Source organism: Carassius gibelio, chromosome A8 (genome assembly GCF_023724105.1).
Source record: "Carassius gibelio isolate Cgi1373 ecotype wild population from Czech Republic chromosome A8, carGib1.2-hapl.c, whole genome shotgun sequence".
Taxonomy (NCBI): domain Eukaryota; kingdom Metazoa; phylum Chordata; class Actinopteri; order Cypriniformes; family Cyprinidae; genus Carassius; species Carassius gibelio.
This window is the reverse complement of record NC_068378.1, coordinates 6,606,765-6,626,374: the sequence shown is the minus strand read 5'-3', so window position 1 is coordinate 6,626,374 and position 19,610 is coordinate 6,606,765. Positions and strand designations below refer to the sequence as shown.

Here is a 19,610-nt window from a genome sequence, read left to right as displayed (position 1 = left end):
ATCGGTCTCAGTGGGATACCCCAGCCACACCTGTCTCTCCAGGTGGGATGGCCGGCTCTAGCCCCACTGCACAATGTGGCCGCCAGCCCAGCACCACAGTGCAAGGTGGCTGCCAGCCCAGCGCCTCTGCAAAAGATGAAAGCCACAGGCTCGACTCCTTACGGTTAATTGCACACCTGTTAATTGCACTCAGCTGTCTTCACTTTCATCGTCATCACTTGTCCATATATTCTGTTTTCTGTCTGTTTTTATTTTGTTTCATGGAGTCCTTGTTTTTCCGTCACCCGGTTTTCTCACATTCCCTTGTGCTTTCTAGTTTCTTGTTTGTTTTGTTTCTGGACTGATTTTATGGTTATGACATCTTGCCTGTTTGAATACTGATTTTTGGATTACCCATTAAATGCACTGCATTTGGATCTCTCGTTCCTGTGATAATTCGTTACAACTTGCTTCATGTTGCATATATATATTTTTAGTTTTTTTGTTCAAGGTTAGTTTGGCCGGAAACAGAGCAAAATAAACTTATTTTAGTAAATATATATATTTTTTAAAATTTTAATAAATGTAAAAAAAGAGAATAAGAACTAAATTGGCAACGAGAATGGGAATTGGCTCATTTGATTGTAAAATAAATAAAATCCTGATCAGTGCATCCTTACTGAAAAAGCATGGTTTATTTCAGTTTTATCTTTGAACTATTATAACTATTTGTGCAAAATGGTTATTACAATACAATGTTACAGTCAACAATGAAAACAATAAGTCATTGATCGTGGCAAGTCCTGTGAAATCTTTTTCCAGGGCAAGTAAAAGAAAATTAACCACTGGCCAAACCAGACCAGTAGAAAATTTATTTAGCATTAAGCCCTGTTAATACAATCAAAATCAGTGTCTTATCACACAGCACACAGATCTGTAAAACACGTAGCTTACATAATGATATGTTCAAGTTAAAAACTGGATGACTTTAAATAGCATAACTGTAAAATTGGGAGGAAGAGCTGATCAGGTCTTGCACATGTATTTCCTGGTCTGAGAGAGACTTCCTGCTTAAACAGGAAGTAATGGATACCAAAAAAGATTGAAATATATGCATGTAAAAGGAGAATGCATGTGTGTGAAAGCAAAAAGAAAATATGTATGTGTAAGGAGAATGTATGTGTATGAGAGAGAGTAGAAGTGTATGCAAGGAGATTGTAAGTGTGTGGAAGCAAGAATATATGTATGTGAAAGGAGAATGTATGTGTGTGAAAGGAGAATGTATGTGTGTGAAAGGAGAATGTTAGTGTGTGAAAGCAAGAATATATGTATGTGAAAGGAGAATGTAAGTGTGTGAAAGCAAGAATATATTTATGTGAAAGGAGAATGTATGTGTGTGAGAGTGCCAGAATGAATTATGGCTTGTACGGCCCCTCATATGAGCCAGTTGGTGCTGCACTTTCCAATTTAAACCATGATACTGCTCCCTTGACAAGTCTTGAGTATGACATTATTGTCACTACTGCAACCATACAAACTAGCAATAACAGAGATGTCAGAGGAACAGAGAGTGTCTTCTTCAAAGCTTATACCACTGTACAGGATGTTGCAGCACAAGCTTGCACAGAAAAAAGGAAATGCAACGCAGGAATCAACTGTACAATTAGGTAGGCCACAATGACCATACTAACCATGTAATTGGATATAACTGTCATATTATTGTCATTATTATAAATTAGATTTTCTCCTGTTTTGGCTTATAGGCTCACTTCTGTAAGAAGGTCTGCACTCCAGATTTGGAGGTTATGAGAGTTCTAGAGACTTGTCACTGGCTACACTGCTGGACCTAATGTTCAAAAATGTGGAATTTGGAAATCTTGCCAAAGCCCTGGAGCTGAAAAGCACATCAAACTTTAGTGTGCTTTGCTGATGCGTTCAAACACAGCTCCTGGTGAGACGTTTGAGTCTATGTTATGTTATGTAATCTGATTCATGTAATATTTACTTCATATATGCCGTCAGTGTAGGATTTGTTACTAATTGCTGTTTTCATTTTTATTCAGAGCCACAAATGTCAACATCAGGCCCATTATCATCATCAGAAGATAGAGGAAGATAGATAGAATATAGATTTTTGCAATTTTTGGACCAAAATGTATTTTCGATTTTTCTTATCTTTCTGGACATGGACAGTAGACCGTACACACAGCTTCAATGGAGGGACTGAGAGCTCTCGGACTAAATCTAAAATGTCTTAATATGTGTCCCGAAGATGAACGGAGGTCTCACGGGTATGGAACCACATGAGGGTGAGTTATTAATGACAATTTAGATTTTTGGGTGAGCTAACTCTTTAACTAATCACTTGTACTTTTATGCAGAAAAATTATTTTCATGTCTTTAATGCATATCTTTCTCTTAACCCTCTGGAATTGTTCATTTTCGAAGTCACATGTTTATATTTATATTTATATCTATATTTTTTTATATATAAACTGAGGTTCCTGGTTTTATTTAGGACGTTATTCCAAAAATATCCAACAGGGGACACCCAAGCGCCATTTAATTATTGTTATGAATTTTTATTCTATTGTTATAAATTTCTTTCTCTGAAAATATTACTTCTATCACAAAATAACTACCCAATAGGGAATCTTGAGACTCAGAACTTTCCAACGATATGTATTTTATCAAGATTCTAAAAAGTTTTGATAGTAAAATACAGTAATACATTTTATGATATGAAATTTAGTGTGAGAAGACCACAAAAATATTTTAAAGTACCAGTCCCATGGTAACGCAATGTCCGATTTCAAAATTTGAAGCTTTCAAACGTTGGGCAGGTGACACTTAAAAGCTTAAATAGTAAATGCATTTGTGCTTTAATGCCCATTTGTGCGCCCATTGGCGTGCTGGTTAAAATGTAAAACATTATTATTGTGTACATGAATATAAAAATGCCTACATGTCATAATATATAGTCTTTGCATGTATCAAAATTAAGCACATGAGCAAATCCATTCCCTCACTAGAGAAGTGTTCACTTTTGCGTCTTTCAAATTCTGCCATGTAAATAACGAATCAATCATGGCACGAGTGCAACTAGCTTTTAAAGTGAATGGGAGATGAGACTGATTGGTTTATGGCATGTTACACCCAAAACATACCCATACACAATATGGACAATCCTTTTAGATCATGTGCCGGTTGCGCTGACCATTGCAAAAGCGGATTCAGACACACCCTAAGTTCAACTGAGCCATGCGCTTTTGACCATGCACTTAGATCCTTAAAAAAGGGCCCACTTGGTCAAAGGCATTGTCTATTTCAGTTGCCTCAAAATAGCAAAATGCCAACAATGCACAATAACACACCTCGTTTTCAGACCAGCCTTCCCATGGGTGCACAAATGCATTTCCCTTACGAAAGGAAAATATATTTACCAATATATTTCTTAAAATATATTGTGATATATTGTAATATATTATTTTCCCTTTTTATTTTCTAATATTTTATATATTTGAATAAATTAAATAATATATTGATGATACATATATTATATAATATATTGCAAAATATACAAATGATTGCCGCTTTCAATATATTGCTATATATAGGAATATATGCCTAATATATTACATGATATTTTCCAATATACTGCAATATATTTTTGTTTCATAAGGGTTGCTATTTAAATAACTTGGCACAGGATGTGAAAATTAGAACTGTCTGGCTGAAACACATTTCACCAGGTTTATAATAGGACCCTTTACGATCTTCTGTGAATATTGTGTTACTGAGTAGTTATTGCTTGCAAAATGTGTTTTTAGTTAGAAAATTGTTATCTTTGTCAGCAGTTATCATACACTGTTTCATAACCATTTAACAACACCAGATGTTTCCTGATATATTGCTCAATATATGATTGTGTCAGCCTCAAGTTGTCACAATTACTGGGGGTCAGACAAAGGGATTAGGATCTTCAAGAGTTTACTGTAAAATGTATAGAATTAACCACACAGGCAATTCATTCAGTCATGATCCAGCATGTTAATTTCAAATCAAGTCACCATTATTTATATAGTGCTTTTTACAATTCAGATTGTGTCAAAGCAGCTTTTCAAGTCAAACAGGAAAGAGAACAAAAGAAAACAGTTTATTAGTTAAAGTCAGTTAAAAAAAAAAATCCTCTGGTCAGACGAAACAACCATGGTGTGATTTAATTCTGCAACACACTTCAGATTGAGCAGAGGACTTGTCTGGTTCTCATGGTCTTGTGCCGATGACTGTCTAGTTGATAAGGTCTTGGAGGGGATTTGTCTCTAGGGTTCATATAGTTGACATGGTCTCGGCTGACATTCAGGTTTGGAGAGGTCGTCTTTACGTGCTGATCCACCGTCTGCACAGGATAAAGAATGGATCTGGGTGCAGGTCCGTCATTAGTGAGGAGAAAAGTGGTGACGATTATAGGGGCCCACAGCTGAGAGGGTTCCCCCTCCGATGATCTCAACTGACTGGCTGAGGCCAGCCTAAAAAGATGCTCAGTTGCTATTGTTTATTCGCTGTATTATATCAGTCATCTGCGGCTGAATTTGAGTTTCATTGTGTCTAACTAAATGAACACACATGCTAATTAGTGTGATTAAACTCTGTCGGTCACGTGACATGCCATAGACTTTCGATCCATTTTATATTCATTTAAGGTTCAAAGATGTAAGTTTGTATGTAAATTTATGTTTGTAGTAAAATCATGGTAATCACAAAATTAAATTTGAAGTTAAAACCCAGGAACAGGATATTTACCATGTTTTTACCACAGTAACTGTAGTTTTACTATGGTATAGTAATAGCACAACAATCACCAATACTTACTATGGTTGTAGAACTTTAATGGTAGTGTTTGGATGTGCTTTTATATGACAGATATCACAGTAATCACATTTACTGTACCATGCTTGTAATACCTTTTTATGTAAATCCAAAAAAAAAAATATATATCTTAAATATTTTGCTCACATACTGTAACATTATTAAAATTCTGTTTATAATTCTATCAAACTGCTGTTATAATTTGCATAGCATTTGTTGTTTCTTAAACTTTTGCACTGTCCAAATACCCACACTTACCATCTTTGCACTTGACCACTTGATTGACGTATTTCCTGTATTTAGCCCAAGTGTTCGAGTGAGCATGAAGACCACAAGTGTGTCGAACTTTTCATGACCTGATGGCAGTGGTTCTTCATCCAGGTCCTAGAGAACCCCAACACTGCATGGTTTTGGTGTCTCTCTTATCTGACACACACATTTGAGGTCTTGGAATCTACACTGATGAGCTGATGAGTTGAATCAGGTTTGTTTGAAAAGGGAGACATCTCAAATGTGCAGTGTTGAGGTTCTCCAGAACCAGGATTGGGAGCCACTGCCTTATGGGACACACTTAAAGGGTTAGTTCACCCCAAAATCAAAATTGCCATTAATAACTTACCCTCATGTCATTCCAAACGCGTGAGACCTCCGTTCATCTTCGGAACACAGTTTAAGATATTTTAGATTTAGTCCAAGAGCTCTCAGTCCCTCCATTGAAACTGTGTGTACGGTCTACTGTCTATGTCCAGAAAGGTAAGAAAAACATCATCAAAGTAGTCCATGTGACATCATAGGGTCAGTTAGAATTTTTTGAAGCATCGAAAATACATTTTGGTACAAAAATAACAAAATGTATGATTTTATTCAGCATTGTTTTCTCTTCCGGGTCTGTTGTGAGTGCGTAAGACAATGTTAACTTTTGTTAACTCTACAATACATAAAACCACTTTACCAGCTAAATCACTTAGACAGCGATGCCATAGAAATATACAGAGCTACTGCACAAACGGAAGCTCAAAGACAATATTCTAAAGATGGTGACTTGCTTGTTTCTATGGAGAATAAAGTCACTACTGGATAGATTCCGAATACACTGTCCAATCTGTACCTATAGTACCTATTTGTGCACTATATGTCCCAATATGTTCCCTATATAGGACTCATTATGTTTGCTCATGTCTTAGAATGCTTATATCTTACCCAAGAGGGCCCTATATTAGTGATGGGAAGTTCGGATCATTTTACTGACTCTCTCCTTTGATCTCATTCATCAAAATGAACAAATCTTTATTCAAGTCTTCCAAGTTTATTTCAATCATTTAAGTGGCATTAAATATTGTACTTTTACCAGCCAAATTCCCCAAACACATTCACCTATGCAATATTGATAATATTCTAAATTAGGAAATCATAAAAACACAACCAAAGGTAATTTATGGGAACATAAATAATTACTTTACCATCAGAATCTTTCATTCATTTGTCACGTGACAGACGCAATGAACAGATCATCCATGAATGACCCATCACTACCCAATATGTATTTCACCATTCAAAAACCATACAGATATTACCCATGTGGGTATTACTTGAGCCCATGTAGCCAACCTAGAAGGCAATGATTGTGTTTGCCCATGTCTGACCCATATTTTGGAGATAAGAGTTCCTCCTACATCTTTCCCTGTTCAGAACCCATACAAACATTACCTATGTGGGTACTACCTTGGGCCAGTGTAGGCAGCCTTTATGGGATTAATTGTATTTGTCCATGTCTAACCCATATGTTAAACCCACATGTCCCCCATTTGTGTTGCCCATTTAGAACCCATGCACTCATTTCCCAATTGTGACCCAACTAGGACCCACATGGGGAGCCCATCTGTTTTTGCCCATGTTGGACCTACTTACTGTAGCTGACCCAAGTGGGCCCCAGATAAGATGCCTATTTTGGGACCATGTCCACTTGGAACCCATGTAGACCCAGCATAAACCATGTGGTACCCACATACTGTTTCAAAATTTACTGTGTAAAAACGCTATATTGAAATTTATTTGTTGATTAAATGTTTTTAATGTAATTGAAATTGATATTTTTAACATTGTTCAAAACACTGTTCAAAACACAATATAGACTGGTTTAAGTACTTCAAGTACTTTTTTTTTTACTTGAAGCCTGTAAACAGCTTTATTTAAAGGTGAATAAATTCATCTGAAATGGATGTTTGGTAACACTTTAGAAGTAGGAAACACATTCACTATTGTCTAAGAGTTTTCTCTCAGCAAAATTAATAGTTAATAAATTATCTGTTAAGTTTAGGTATGTTGTAGGATTAAGGGATCTAAAATAAGGTCATGCAGAATAATGCATTAATATGTGTTTTATAAGTAGAAATAAACAGTCAATGTGCTAGTAATATGCATGCTAATAAGCAACTATTTAATAGTGATAATTGGTCCCTAAACTAAAGAGTTAAAATAGTGTTAATCATACTCTGTATTTTTCTCATAATAAATTGATAAATATACTTTAAAAACAACAAGGTTTTGTAAATTGAGTTGCCATTAATTAAGAGTGCAGGTTTAAAACATGTAAAGTCTATAGAACAAACAAAAATAAAATGAGTTCAAAATACTCAAAAAGCTGATGCAAAGAGTTGCCTCAATTTTAATAAGTAAAATGGGCACAAGGTTTTTTTTTTTTTACAGTGTCCAAGTTGGATCCAAAAAGGACACATTACTCGATCACTGGAGATTATTTTCCAACAGCGCCATAAGAACACTTTATGTTGGGGTTTGTTGGATTATACACTTGAAATGTGCATTTGTTGTAATCGTACTTCACAGTGCAGCCTTGAGAGAGGTTAGTCACTCGGCCCATCCTATAACATAAAAGGAAATGTCATGAAATATCAAACCCACAACATCCTGTCCATAATCACAGAAATAAAGTTCTACTCATCCTTCAGCTTATAAACATGAATGCTGATAAAAAATGTGTTAAAAAAAGGCACATGAACAAGCCAGCATAGTGTTTAAATAAGATATGTGAAGCTGTTTTCAAAGTTAATGGAGCTAATAATGAACAACCCTTGTGAAAAAGTACACTTTATTAAAAAGAGTACTTAATACAGAAATAATATACTTTAAAAGAATATACTTAATTTTGAATTTAAGTTTGAATGTAATGTTCTCGGATTAATTAAGCATTATTATAATTTAAATTAAATGGCAATATCTTATAGGTTAATTTTATATTTAATGCAATCAGCTGAACTTAAGTGTGCTTTTATCACCCACTTAAATAGGACGTATGTACATTTCATATATAATTTAATTACTTGCATTTTCTTTGAAGAATGATTATAGTGTGCTACATGTACTGGCAAGCATTTATTGTAAACTAAAACATACTTTAATGTCATTTCTATTGAAAATTTTGTGTCATGTATTTAGATACAGTATATTTGTACTTTTAAAATAAAAAAAAATACTTCAAATATAATATTGAATAACACTACAGTAAAATTATAATAAAGTACATGCTTCAGTATGTTACTTGAGTGTGTTAAGAGACAGTCATGAAAGTGTTTCATGACTTATTTCAGTAATATTGTATTATATGCAGTATCGTAATATCTGTATATCAATTGTTGTGATTTATTTTGTTTAAAAAAAAACTGAAGGACAAGATTAAATTAACAAAACAATTTTAGAACAATGTATTTGGTTTTCTAAAATTTTCAACAACAGTTAGGATGTTAAGTGTCTTACCTGTCACAGCACTTCATTCCATTAGTGGAGCAGGTACATCTGACACATTGTTTGTTTGTCCAAGTACTTCCCATTGGATGCTTGGAGTTATCATAGCCATCAACACAATATCTTGCCCCTATTTAAATTTTATGAATTTAAGAATTGTTAAGTTGTTACCTAATAGTGTACATACACCACCTATTAAATATGTAGTATGATGAGTGGATGTGTGTCTCATTGTTATAATTAAATATTTTCTGTTCTTGTGTAGCTAGGGGTGGGGTGGCCCATAGCATCAAATGCAGCAGATAAATCTAACAGAATAAGAACCATAGAATCTTTGGATCTGTAGATATTGTTCAAGAGAACCAACTCTGTGCTGTGAGCAGACTTAGTACAGAAGTATCCAGGCATTTATTATTTTTGATGTTTAAAAAAAGAAAAAAAAAAAAGAAATTGTTTTGATATAAAGCAACTAAGTGATGATTAACTCATCATGTTCTGATGAAATGTGCACTATAAAAAAAAAAAAGAGTGACTGTTGAATTTTAAACAAAGAATTAAAAATATGGTTTTTATGTTTGTGTTTTTATTTACCTGCATTTAGAAGTGTCATTGAGCAGGCAGAATCACTTAAAGAGACACAGGCACAAAATACCAAAACCAGAGCCAAAAATGCCTGTAAAGGCAAAACTAAGAACTTATTACAGTAAAAAAAAAAAAAAAACAGAAAAAAAAAACAGTACACAACAGTTAATGTTTACATATAAATTCTGTAGTGATCAGTAACATTACGAAACTTACCATTTTAGCAAGTTTAGCACAGATGCTGGTCTGATGAAATGCAGTCATTGGCACTTTAGGTCATCTTAAAGGAAACAGAAGTGGGGCGGAACATCTTTCTGGTAAAAAATTTCAACACACGTCTGAACTGATCATCAACTTGTTTGATTACCAACTTTTACTCTCTTGTACTTTTATGCAAAAATAAATAAACAAATAAATACCTAAAATAATGAATGTCTTTAATGTATGTCTTTCTCTTAACTCTCTGGTATTGTTAATTTGGGATCACATGTGTTGTTAAAGGTCAAAAACTTTTTTTTTTTTGTGAAATTAATGTAATATATATGCTTTTTACCTTAGATAATATTTATTATTTTGAGAGAATTTCATGGTATTATTTAACATTTATGCAATAATTATTGGTCTAATAATGACCAATACTTTACTAACGCAAATGTTTTTGGCTAGTTTTAGCCTCATTTTCACATCCGGGGCCGCGTTTATCTGTCACCCCTCATTTTTTAATATAGACATGAAAGTGCACTATCCAAACTTAAGTTGTTATTATTAATGAACACTTTGAAAAACAAACTTAAGGTTGGACTCTTTGAAAAAAAAAAAAAAAAAAGCATTTCATTGCAGAAGTAGAATCATTTCAAAATATGAAAGTATCAAGTTAGAGGTTTAAATTTACTGTAAATTAAATGGACTGTACTTCACAGAAACAGGTTTTACACTTGAATTGCTATAAAATGTCTCAAATCAAGGCTGTAAACAACAGTTAAGTGCAACAGGATGGTTTATTGACAGGATGCAGAAGAATGGAACTGGGGAGGTAAATGAAGATGAGTTTTAACACAGTGAAGATTTCAGGGGTTCTTATCTGAGTACTGATGGTCATTATCTTTTGCAGGTTTGTCGTAGAGCAAGGATCAGTATCCTAGGAGTCACTGAAAGATCACAGGAGAAACAGTAGGTAAGTCTTTTCACTTAAGTTCAGCTGAGAGAGACCAGGACAGTCCATCAGTGACCGTGAAGTGTGTGTTCTTATAGTGTGGCGTGTTGGTGACAGCAGGTGCGGGTGATCAGAACTGTAACTGTGAACTGGTTATTGTCCTGGATGGTGACTGAAGTGATTGTGATCAATCCCTGACAACTTATGTGTAAATAAGTTTTATTACAAATAAATTTTACACACACACACACACACACACACACACACACACATATATATATATATATATATATATATATATATATATAAAATGATGTTCCTGTGAGATTTTATTTATACCACAAACATCCACCGGGTGATACACAAACTCCACTGAATTTTTTGTCTACCTTTATCTAAAAATATTACATCTATCACAAAATAATGACCAAATAGGGCATCTTGAGACTCAGACCTTTCCAACGATATGTATTTTGTCAAAATTATAAAAAGATTGTAACAAGTTTTTTGATTGTAAAATATAAAATGCATTAATACATTTTGTGATATGACACTTAACAGGTTAAATAGCAAATGCATTTGCGCACTAATGCCCAATTGTGCACCCATGGGTGTGCTTAAAAATGCAACACACTACAGATTAAGCAGAGGACTCATCTGTTTCTCGTGGTTTTGGGCTGATGGCAGTCCAGGGGATCTGTCTCTAGGGTTCGTCCAGTTGACATGGTCTCTGCTGACATTCAGGGCTGAAGAGATCATCTCTAGGTGTTGATCCACTGTCTTCACTAGAAACGGACTGGATCTGGGTGGCTGCAGTGATCTAGGAAAAAATAAATAAAATAGACTAATAAAAGCTTATGCCATTGTTCTTACGATGTAACAAGTACATTGTGTGTTATGGGGAGTTTTCCTGGTTCCGGTTGACTTAATTAATGCAGCCAAACAATCCTTTAACAAATCTGAATTATAGAAAAGTGATTGTGTGTTGTATGTATGCAAGATTGAAGAGATGAGTCTTTAATCTCGATTTAAAATGACAGACATTGTCTGCCTCCCGGACATCGCTAGGTAGATTGTTCCAGAGTTTTGGCACAAAATAGGATCTACAGCCTACAGCAGATTTTGATTTTCAAGGTATTACCAAATGGAGTTTTTGAGATCACAGTGGACATGAAAATCTTTGATGTGATATGAGTCAGGTACTGAGGAGGTAAATCATTCAGGTCTTTAAGTAGCAAGATTTTAAAATATATACAATGTTTAATAGGGAGCCAGTGCATTGTTGAGAGAACTAAGCTAATATAGTCATACTTTCTGTTTCTAGTAAGAACTCAAGCTACTGCATTTTTGGAGAATCTGGAGTTTGTTTATTAGGCACACAGAGCAGCCACCCAATAAAGCATTACAGTAATCTAACCTTGAGGTCATGAACGCACTAATTAAAGTTTCTGCATTTGACATCAGCATAGGTTGTAATTTCAATATATTTTTTAATGTAAAAATGCGGTTCACCAAAATAGAAACTTGACTTTCAAAGGAAAGGTTCCTATCAAAAAGCACACTAGGGTTCTAACTGATGACAGAGCAGCCATCAAGTGTTAGACAGTGTTCTAGATTATTAAATGCAGAGGTTTTTGGTCCGATAATTAACTAATTATTAAAACTATTATTATTATTATATTTTCAATATTTAACAATAGGAAATTACCAGTCACTCAGATTTGTTAAATCAACCATTCTGTTAGTTTAATGTATTAGTATGTTTCGTCAGGCCACGAACAAACGATAGAGGTAAGTGTCATCAGAATCAGTGAGAAAGCTAATACTATGTTTCCTGAGGACATCTCCCAAGGGCAACATGTAAAGTATGAAAAACAACGGTCCTAGTACCAAGCTTTGTGGTACTCCATACTGCACCTGTGATAGATATGATACCTCTATGTAATAACAATAGTCAGATTGGTATGATTTGAACTGTGCTAATGCATTTCCACTAATGCCAGCATAATTTTCTAGTATATTCTAAAGAATGTTGTGGTCGATAGAGTCAAATGCAGTGATTAGATCCAGTAGCACTAATATAGAGATATAATCACGATTGGATGATAAGAGCTGGTCATATTTAACTCTAAAAAGAACAGTCTCAGTACTGTCATATGGTTTGAACTGGATAACATTTAGAAATTGCACATTTTAAAGCACTGTTTTTGTGTAGTGTGACGGGGTGAAGAAGCACATGACACGAGGATGCAGTGAGGAGGGGGATGGCCTCAGGGTAGTGGGTGGCGTAGTCCAGGATGTGTTCGTGTCCCCTGGTGGACTTCAGCAGCGGCCCCACTAGGTCCATCCCGATTCGCTCAAAGGGCACCTCAATGATGGGCAGTGGTATCAGCGGGCTGGGGGGAGGGGAGCATGGAGTTCACTGGCAGGTAGGACAGACTTTTCGAAAGGACAGTGATGGCTTCTGCTTTTTCCAAGAATGTTATCCTACAAAGAGAAGAAAAACTACATGAAACAGTCAAAGCTTTAATAAAAAAAAAAAAAAAAAACAAATGTACAGACCCTGAGATCAGTACATAGTTTAGTAAAATAACAGTAATTTGAATATTGAGGACTCCTGCCCTGAGAGCAGCACATAGTTTAGTAAAATAACAGTAATATGAATATTGAGTACTCCTGTTTTGAGAGCAGCAAACAATACACTCAAAATAACAGTAAATATGAATATTGAGTACTAATGCCCTGAGAGCAGCGCATAGTTTATTATAATAATAGGAATAGGGATATTGAGTACTCCTGCCCTGAGAACAGCACATAGTTTATTATAATAATAGGAATAGGAATTTTGAGTGCTCCTGCCCTGAGAGCAGCACATAGTTTAGTTAAATAACAGTAATATGAATGTTGAGTAATCCTGCCCTGAGAGCAGTGCATTGTACACTTAAAATAACAGTAATATAAATATTGATTAGTCCTGCCCTGAGATCAGTGCTAATGGTAAGAGATATGAACAAGTTCTTTTTTTGCTCATATTAGTTTCACAGACATCACGGTAGCATTGGAAAAGCGTGTTTCACTCCTCTTACCACATAAACAGCTTTTGTGCAATCAACAGATGAAGCAGTCAAATAAAAATGCATGCTATATGATATTTAGACCATGATTATTTGTTCTGTGCATCTTTGTTCTCATAAAATTCAAGGCATTGATGTTTGCCTACAAAACCACCACTGGCTCTGCACCCATTTACCTAAATGTATTAAAACCAGGACTGGACTGGTAATCTGGCATACTGGGCAAATGCCTGGTGGGCCGACGCACTTGGAGGCCGGTCGATATAATAAGTTTTTTTTTAATTGGCCAATGACCGGTCCATAAAGCAGGGACAGCGGTATCAGTATTTTCCATACTGATACAGGGCTGGCCCAATCATCTCTTAACAGGCTCCAGCCCTCCCCTTCTGTTTCTTGTGTCAGAGTGGCTCAGAGCCAGAAATCTGTGGATTTAGGATGGAGAAACAAAAGCACAAAGGGGTTGCGGCCAAAAAATAAATAAAAAACTTCCAGGTAATGCCTCAACATGTGCAGAAATAATCAACATCTTTAGTGCTGTAGCTTCAGTTTCCAGGCCTACAGTACCTGACGACACTTTGCAAAAACAGGTGAACATAGCACATGGAGGTGACTAGCCATGGTGGCGCCGGCGGCACTCGGGCAGAGGAGCAGGTGTCTGATAGTGAAGTCAAGAAGGGACAGAGTGAGGGACTTTGATCTCCAGTGAGATAGTCAAGAGAGAGCGAGTACATGTCACGCTATATGGTCTCTGTTTCCTTGGGTGTCCACTAGTGGTCTCACTTCCCCTTAGGCACCTTACCGTAGGCACTACAATTCCCACAAGCCTTGTCCCTTCATCACAGTAATTGCACTCCGGTTTATTGCACTCAGGTGTCTTCAGTTGTTAGTCATTATCCTCCCTATATTAACCAGTCTTTTCCTGTTTGTCTTCATGGAGTCCTTTCATTCCGTCAGCCAGTTTCCTCGCCCTCCGAGTGTCCTCGTCTTCTGAGTTTCCTGTTCCCTTTCCTGTTTGTTTATTTTTGGATTGAATTCTGGTTTTGACCATTGCTTGTTCATTTCTCTTTGGATTATACAATAAAACCCATAGTGCGATTGGATCTATCGTCTCTGCGTTTCACTGGGTCTCCGATCGTCACAGTACATTGGTCCATGGCACTTAGTTCTCAACTTTGTAGGGGTTTTTGGGAATGAAACAATAGGTATGCATATCTACAGGGACCGCAAGGATGGTGTACTGGTTGGTTGTGTCTGACCAATTGTAGTGGGCCAGTGTGAGCAAAAATGCCAGGGCCCTTTTTTTGTCCCCAGTCCATCCCTGGCCATGTCTCACAGAATCATAATCAGAATGAGCTTCATTACCAGGTATGTTTACACATACAAGGAATTTGTTTTCGTGTGAGAAGTTCGGCAGTGCAACAGAATGACAGCGACCAACCAAAAAAAATACATAATAAAAAAATAAAAAATATAATTCAGATTGTCTGCCAGTCGTTGATTCTCCACAGTGCTGGGGGATGGTGTCTTGTAGTTGGTATTCTCCTTCAGACTTTTCCACACTGATGCTGAGTCAATGGAAGTGAACTAAGTCCTTATTTTTTCAGAATAATTCCTCTTTGCCACTCTGATCTCCTTTTCCAGTGTGTATTTAGCCTGTTTATACAAGACATTGTCCCCCTTCCTGTAAGTATCTTCTTTTGCCTGAGGGCAACACAGTCTCACACCCTACTCGTCAAATGTGCATGGTCAAGGGACCCTGGCATCACTTTTTAACGCACTGGGTATACCTTTGGCGTAATTTTTCAACGTGCAGGTTAGTCCGATAGACTTCTATAGAACTCAACAGCGTTGAAATTTGACGTCTTGGGTCAGCACACCGCAACTCGTTGTTTGCCTTGTATGGGTCAAGAAAATATTTTTTATTTTTACAATAAATAAAAAAATAAAATAAAAGGCTACAAAAAAATTATCTATGCCAGGGCAAGTCAAATGGTTGCCACCAGATCATTTTTATCTGGCCCTCCAACTGGTTTTGATGTATAAAAATCCTCTTCAATCTGATATCAAAGTACCCTCTGTGCAAAGGTTTAGCGCGTTCATCAGCGGTGATGTAACGCTGAGTCAGAGACGTTATGATCCATAAGCAGCTTTATTTCAATAATCCACAGAGTAAACAGAAACAGGTCAATCAGGGGCGTTAGATACCACGTAGACAAATCAGAATCATAAACCTTGACAGAGCGTAGAATCAGGGCTGGCGGCTGGCAGGCAGAGGCGAGAGGACAAGGCAGAGGTCGATAAGGCAGGCGGCAGAGAATCAGAGTCCAATAATCAGTCCAGGTCATACACGGAAGATCCAACAGTGGGAAAATGCTCGGTAATGTCTGCATGGGCAAAACAAGACTTCGCGTTTGAGAGAACAGGGTGAGTTCCTTAAATAGGGGATGAAGATGAGCGACACCTGTGCAGGTAATCAGTCCCTGACGTTGTGAGAGTACAGCCCCGAGACCTGAACTTGAAGCGTCTACTTCCACAATGAATTCCTGCTCTGGATCAGGATGATGTAAGATGGGCGCTGTGGTGAATCTATCCTTGAGGGCCTGGAAGGCGTTGAGGGCGGCGGAGGACCAGTGGAGACGTTGAGAGCCCTTCTTAACCATAGAAGTCATTGGTGCTGCGATGGAGCTGAAGTCGCGGATGAACCTTCTATAGATGTTAGCGAAACCCAGGAAGCGTTGTAGTTCCTTGAGAGTCTGGGGTAGGGGCCAGTTGACTACAGCGCGAACCTTCCCCTCCTCCATGGCTACTCCTCCAGCGCTGATTACATAACCCAGGAAGGAGATAGTCTGCTTGTGGAATTCACATTTCTCCAGTTTAGCATACAGTTGGTGCTGGATTAGGCGTTGGAGGACGGCTCTGACCTGTTTCACATGTTCTGTATACGTTTCGGAGTAGATGAGGATATCGTCTATGTAGACTATGACCCAACGATTCAACATATCCCTGAATATGTCGTTCACAAAGGCTTGAAACACGGAAGGACTGTTGGAAAGGCCGAACGGCATGACCCGGTATTCGTAGTGCCCAGTGGTGGTTGAAAAGGCCGTCTTCCACTCATCCCCTTCTCGAATTCGGATCAGGTTGTACGCGCTTCGGAGGTCCAACTTCGTGAAGTACTTTGCTCGGCGTAGTTGCTCTAGAGCCGCTGGGACGAGTGGCAAGGGATATCGGTACTTCACCCTAACGTCGTTGAGGCCACGGTAATCTATACAAGGGCGGAGGCCTCCGTCCTTCTTTTTCACGAAGAAGAATCCTGCAGAAGCTGGTGAAGTGGAAGGTCGGATGAATCCCTTGGCTAATTCCTCCTCGATATATTCCTTCATGGCTGTGGCTTCGGGTTGAGATAAAGGAAATACTCAGCCCTTGGGTGGTTGAGCGCCTGGCATCAGTTCAATGGCGCAATCGCCTGGTCGATGAGGAGGTAGCTGCGCAGCCTTGGTTTTACTGAAAGCCTCCTGGAGATCGTCATACTCTGGAGGCAGTGGAGAGGCCGATGGGGAAGTATGAGTGATCGTGGGTCGGGTGCAGGAATGGAGACAATGTTCTTTGCAATAATCTGACCATTGTGATATCTGTTTCGTGGACCAGGTGATGATTGGATTGTGTTTTTCCAGCCAGGGCAGTCCCAAGATGATGGGGTTATGAGGAGATTGGAAGCTGTAGAGGTGGATCTTTTCAGAATGGAGGGCCCCGACGGTGAGTTCTAACTCCTCAGTGATGGTTTGGATGCGGCCGGAGCCCAGCGGTTGTCCATCTAGGGCTGCCACTGCCAAGTGAGAGATTCACGGGTTACAAGGGATGTTATGAGTCTCCATGAAAGTGGTATCAATAAAATTTCCCGCAGCTCCGGAATCAATCAATGCCCTCACCTCGATGCTAACTCCCTTAACATATAACCTGACTGGTATCTCTAACATAGAAGAAGATTTAGAGGGATAACTCACCGCAGCTGAATGTCGCGGCGGTCGAGTGGGGCATGAAGCCCGTAGATGTCCAGCCAAGCCACAGTATAAACACAGGTTGTGCTGTCGCCTGCGTGACCTTTCCCTCCTCGCTTAATCGGGTAACTCCGATTTGCATGGGTTCTGGATCCGGGCTTGAGCTGTTGACCGGGGTGAATGATGAAGTTCGGTAACGGGGCCGACGTGCCCGAATCAGATTGTCTACCTTGATGGACAGATCGATGAGTTGTTCGAGGGTTTTGCCTTCGTCTCGGCAGGCTAGTTCGGTCTGCAGCTCAGCATCCAGTCCCCTCCTGAAGTGCAGGCGTAAAGGGTCGTCTGGCCAGCCAGTTTGTGCAGCTAGGGTGCGGAATGAGAGGGCATAATCTGCGGCCGATCTTCCTCCTTGACGGAGTGCGATAAGCTGTTCACCAACCTCCTTTCCTCCCGCGGGGTGTTAGAAAACCTCTCTGAATCGGAGTAGAAATGCTGAAAAGGTGGTGAAAACTGATCGATCACCGTTCCAGATGGCTGTGGCCCACCCTAGTGCTCTCCCCGTGAGCAAAGAACACACAAACGAAATTCGGCTGTCCTCTGTGGGATATAACGAGGGCTGCTGGTTAACGAACATCGAACATTGTAATAGGAACCCCTTGCATCTGGCTGGTGATCCATCGAATTTTTCTGGGAACGCCAAGCGCGGGCTTACTGAAGCGGGAGGTGTGGCCACGGCGGCGGCCATTTGCTGAGGTTGAGGTGCTGCTGGAATGTTTCCCTCCGGGGTTTGCAGGTGGAGTGATTGGAGGGTTCGCATCATCTCTTCGGTGAGAGAGGTGAGTCGATTCAGCTGCTGCTGATGTGCTGTCAGCGCCGCGGCTTGAGCGGATACTTCTGCCGTGATCTGGAAGAAAGCCGCTGGATCAATATCAGTCGAAGTCTTCTGTAACGCTGAGTCAGAGACGTTATGATCCATAAGCAGCTTTATTTCAATAATCCACAGAGTAAACAGAAACAGGTCAATCAGGGGCGTTAGATACCACGTAGACAAATCAGAATCATAAACCTTGACAGAGCGTAGAATCAGGGCTGGCGGCTGGCAGGCAGAGGCGAGAGGACAAGGCAGAGGTCGATAAGGCAGGCGGCAGAGAATCAGAGTCCAATAATCAGTCCAGGTCATACACGGAAGATCCAACAGTGGGAAAACGCTCGGTAATGTCTGCATGGGCAAAACAAGACTTCGCGTTTGAGAGAACAGGGTGAGTTCCTTAAATAGGGGATGAAGATGAGCGACACCTGTGCAGGTAATCAGCCCCAGGTACGGGGTGTATGGGAAATGGAGTTTGAAGGAGGTTAATACTCGGGTGACGGTTCCCTCTGGTGGTGATCGGAGAGAGCCACAGAGGCTGTGTTTGTGACAGGTGAGTTTAACAACACTTTAAAACAGCATTTCATCTGTGAGTTTGACCAAAGCAACGCTCAACTGAAGGTAAAACGGCATTAAAAGGTGAGTATAACAACGCTCCAAGGCACGTGCAAGTAAGCAGTTTAAGCGTTTTCTTACAACCTTTTCTCGCTTATCGCTTATTCATAATTTATCGCTATGTAATGACATTCAAGAAGTCTCATTCAGCACACAGATTAGCGCTGTATTGTTTACTCACTGTATCTTATCAGTCATCCGCGGCTGAATTTGAGTTTCATTGTGTTTAACTAAATGAACACACCTGCTAATAGGGATGTCCACATCGATGCTGCAGTATCGATATATATTGATACTCAGAAGCTTCTATTTTGGTATCGATATTTTCTGCAAAGTATCGATACTTAATTATATTTATAATTTCTTTATAACTGAATGTTTTAAGCAGTGTGTGCAGGCCAATCGTGATGGTGTGTGTATGATATAAAAAGAAAAGGTCTCGCGGACGCGGTTTTATGACGTTAACACCGATTGGTCTGCGGCTGCGCGCAGTGCAATGTGCCATTCACCATCACAACACGGCATGCACACAGGAGGGCAGGGTTTCATATTTTTTTGAAGCACCCCTGGGCGCCGCCATTGGCTAGCGGACCCCCACCTGCTGTTAGCATTCCATTGACTCCCATTCATTTTGGCGTCACTATGACAGTGAATAACTTGGCGTTTATAGACTCCATTTATCCATTCATTATTTCTAAAGAAACACAAAAATT

General features: G+C 38.8%; 1 protein-coding gene across 2 annotated transcripts; it reads right to left on the bottom strand.

Annotated features, from left to right (window-relative positions):
• Positions 1-7,488: 7,488 nt before the first annotated feature.
• Positions 7,489-9,489, bottom strand: LOC128018271 (small serum protein 2). Of its 2 annotated transcripts, none has more exons than XM_052603696.1 (4): positions 9,406-9,489; positions 9,199-9,280; positions 8,620-8,737; positions 7,489-7,727 (listed from the first exon to the last, which is right to left on the bottom strand). In XM_052603696.1, exons 1-4 carry the CDS (start codon positions 9,451-9,453, stop codon positions 7,601-7,603), a joined length of 375 nt encoding a protein of 124 aa, XP_052459656.1. In that variant the 5' UTR covers positions 9,454-9,489; the 3' UTR covers positions 7,489-7,600. The 2 variants fall into 2 exon arrangements, with proteins under 2 accessions (XP_052459656.1, XP_052459654.1); XM_052603694.1 differs by having other exon boundaries at positions 9,199-9,301; positions 9,406-9,468.
• Between the last annotated feature and the right edge of the window lie 10,121 nt (positions 9,490-19,610).

What these genes read in the sequence shown, in the direction of transcription:
- LOC128018271 (XM_052603694.1), bottom strand. Translation starts at nt 9,453, where the DNA reads ATGACTGCATTTCATCAGACCAGCATCTGTGCTAAACTTGCTAAAATG. An exon ending in AATGACACTTCTAAATGCAG is followed by an intron (nt 8,738 to 9,198) that starts GTAAATAAAAAC and finishes AAATTTAAATAG; the next exon opens with GGGCAAGATATTGTGTTGAT. An exon ending in GGAATGAAGTGCTGTGACAG is followed by an intron (nt 7,728 to 8,619) that starts GTAAGACACTTA and finishes TTTATGTTATAG; the next exon opens with GATGGGCCGAGTGACTAACC.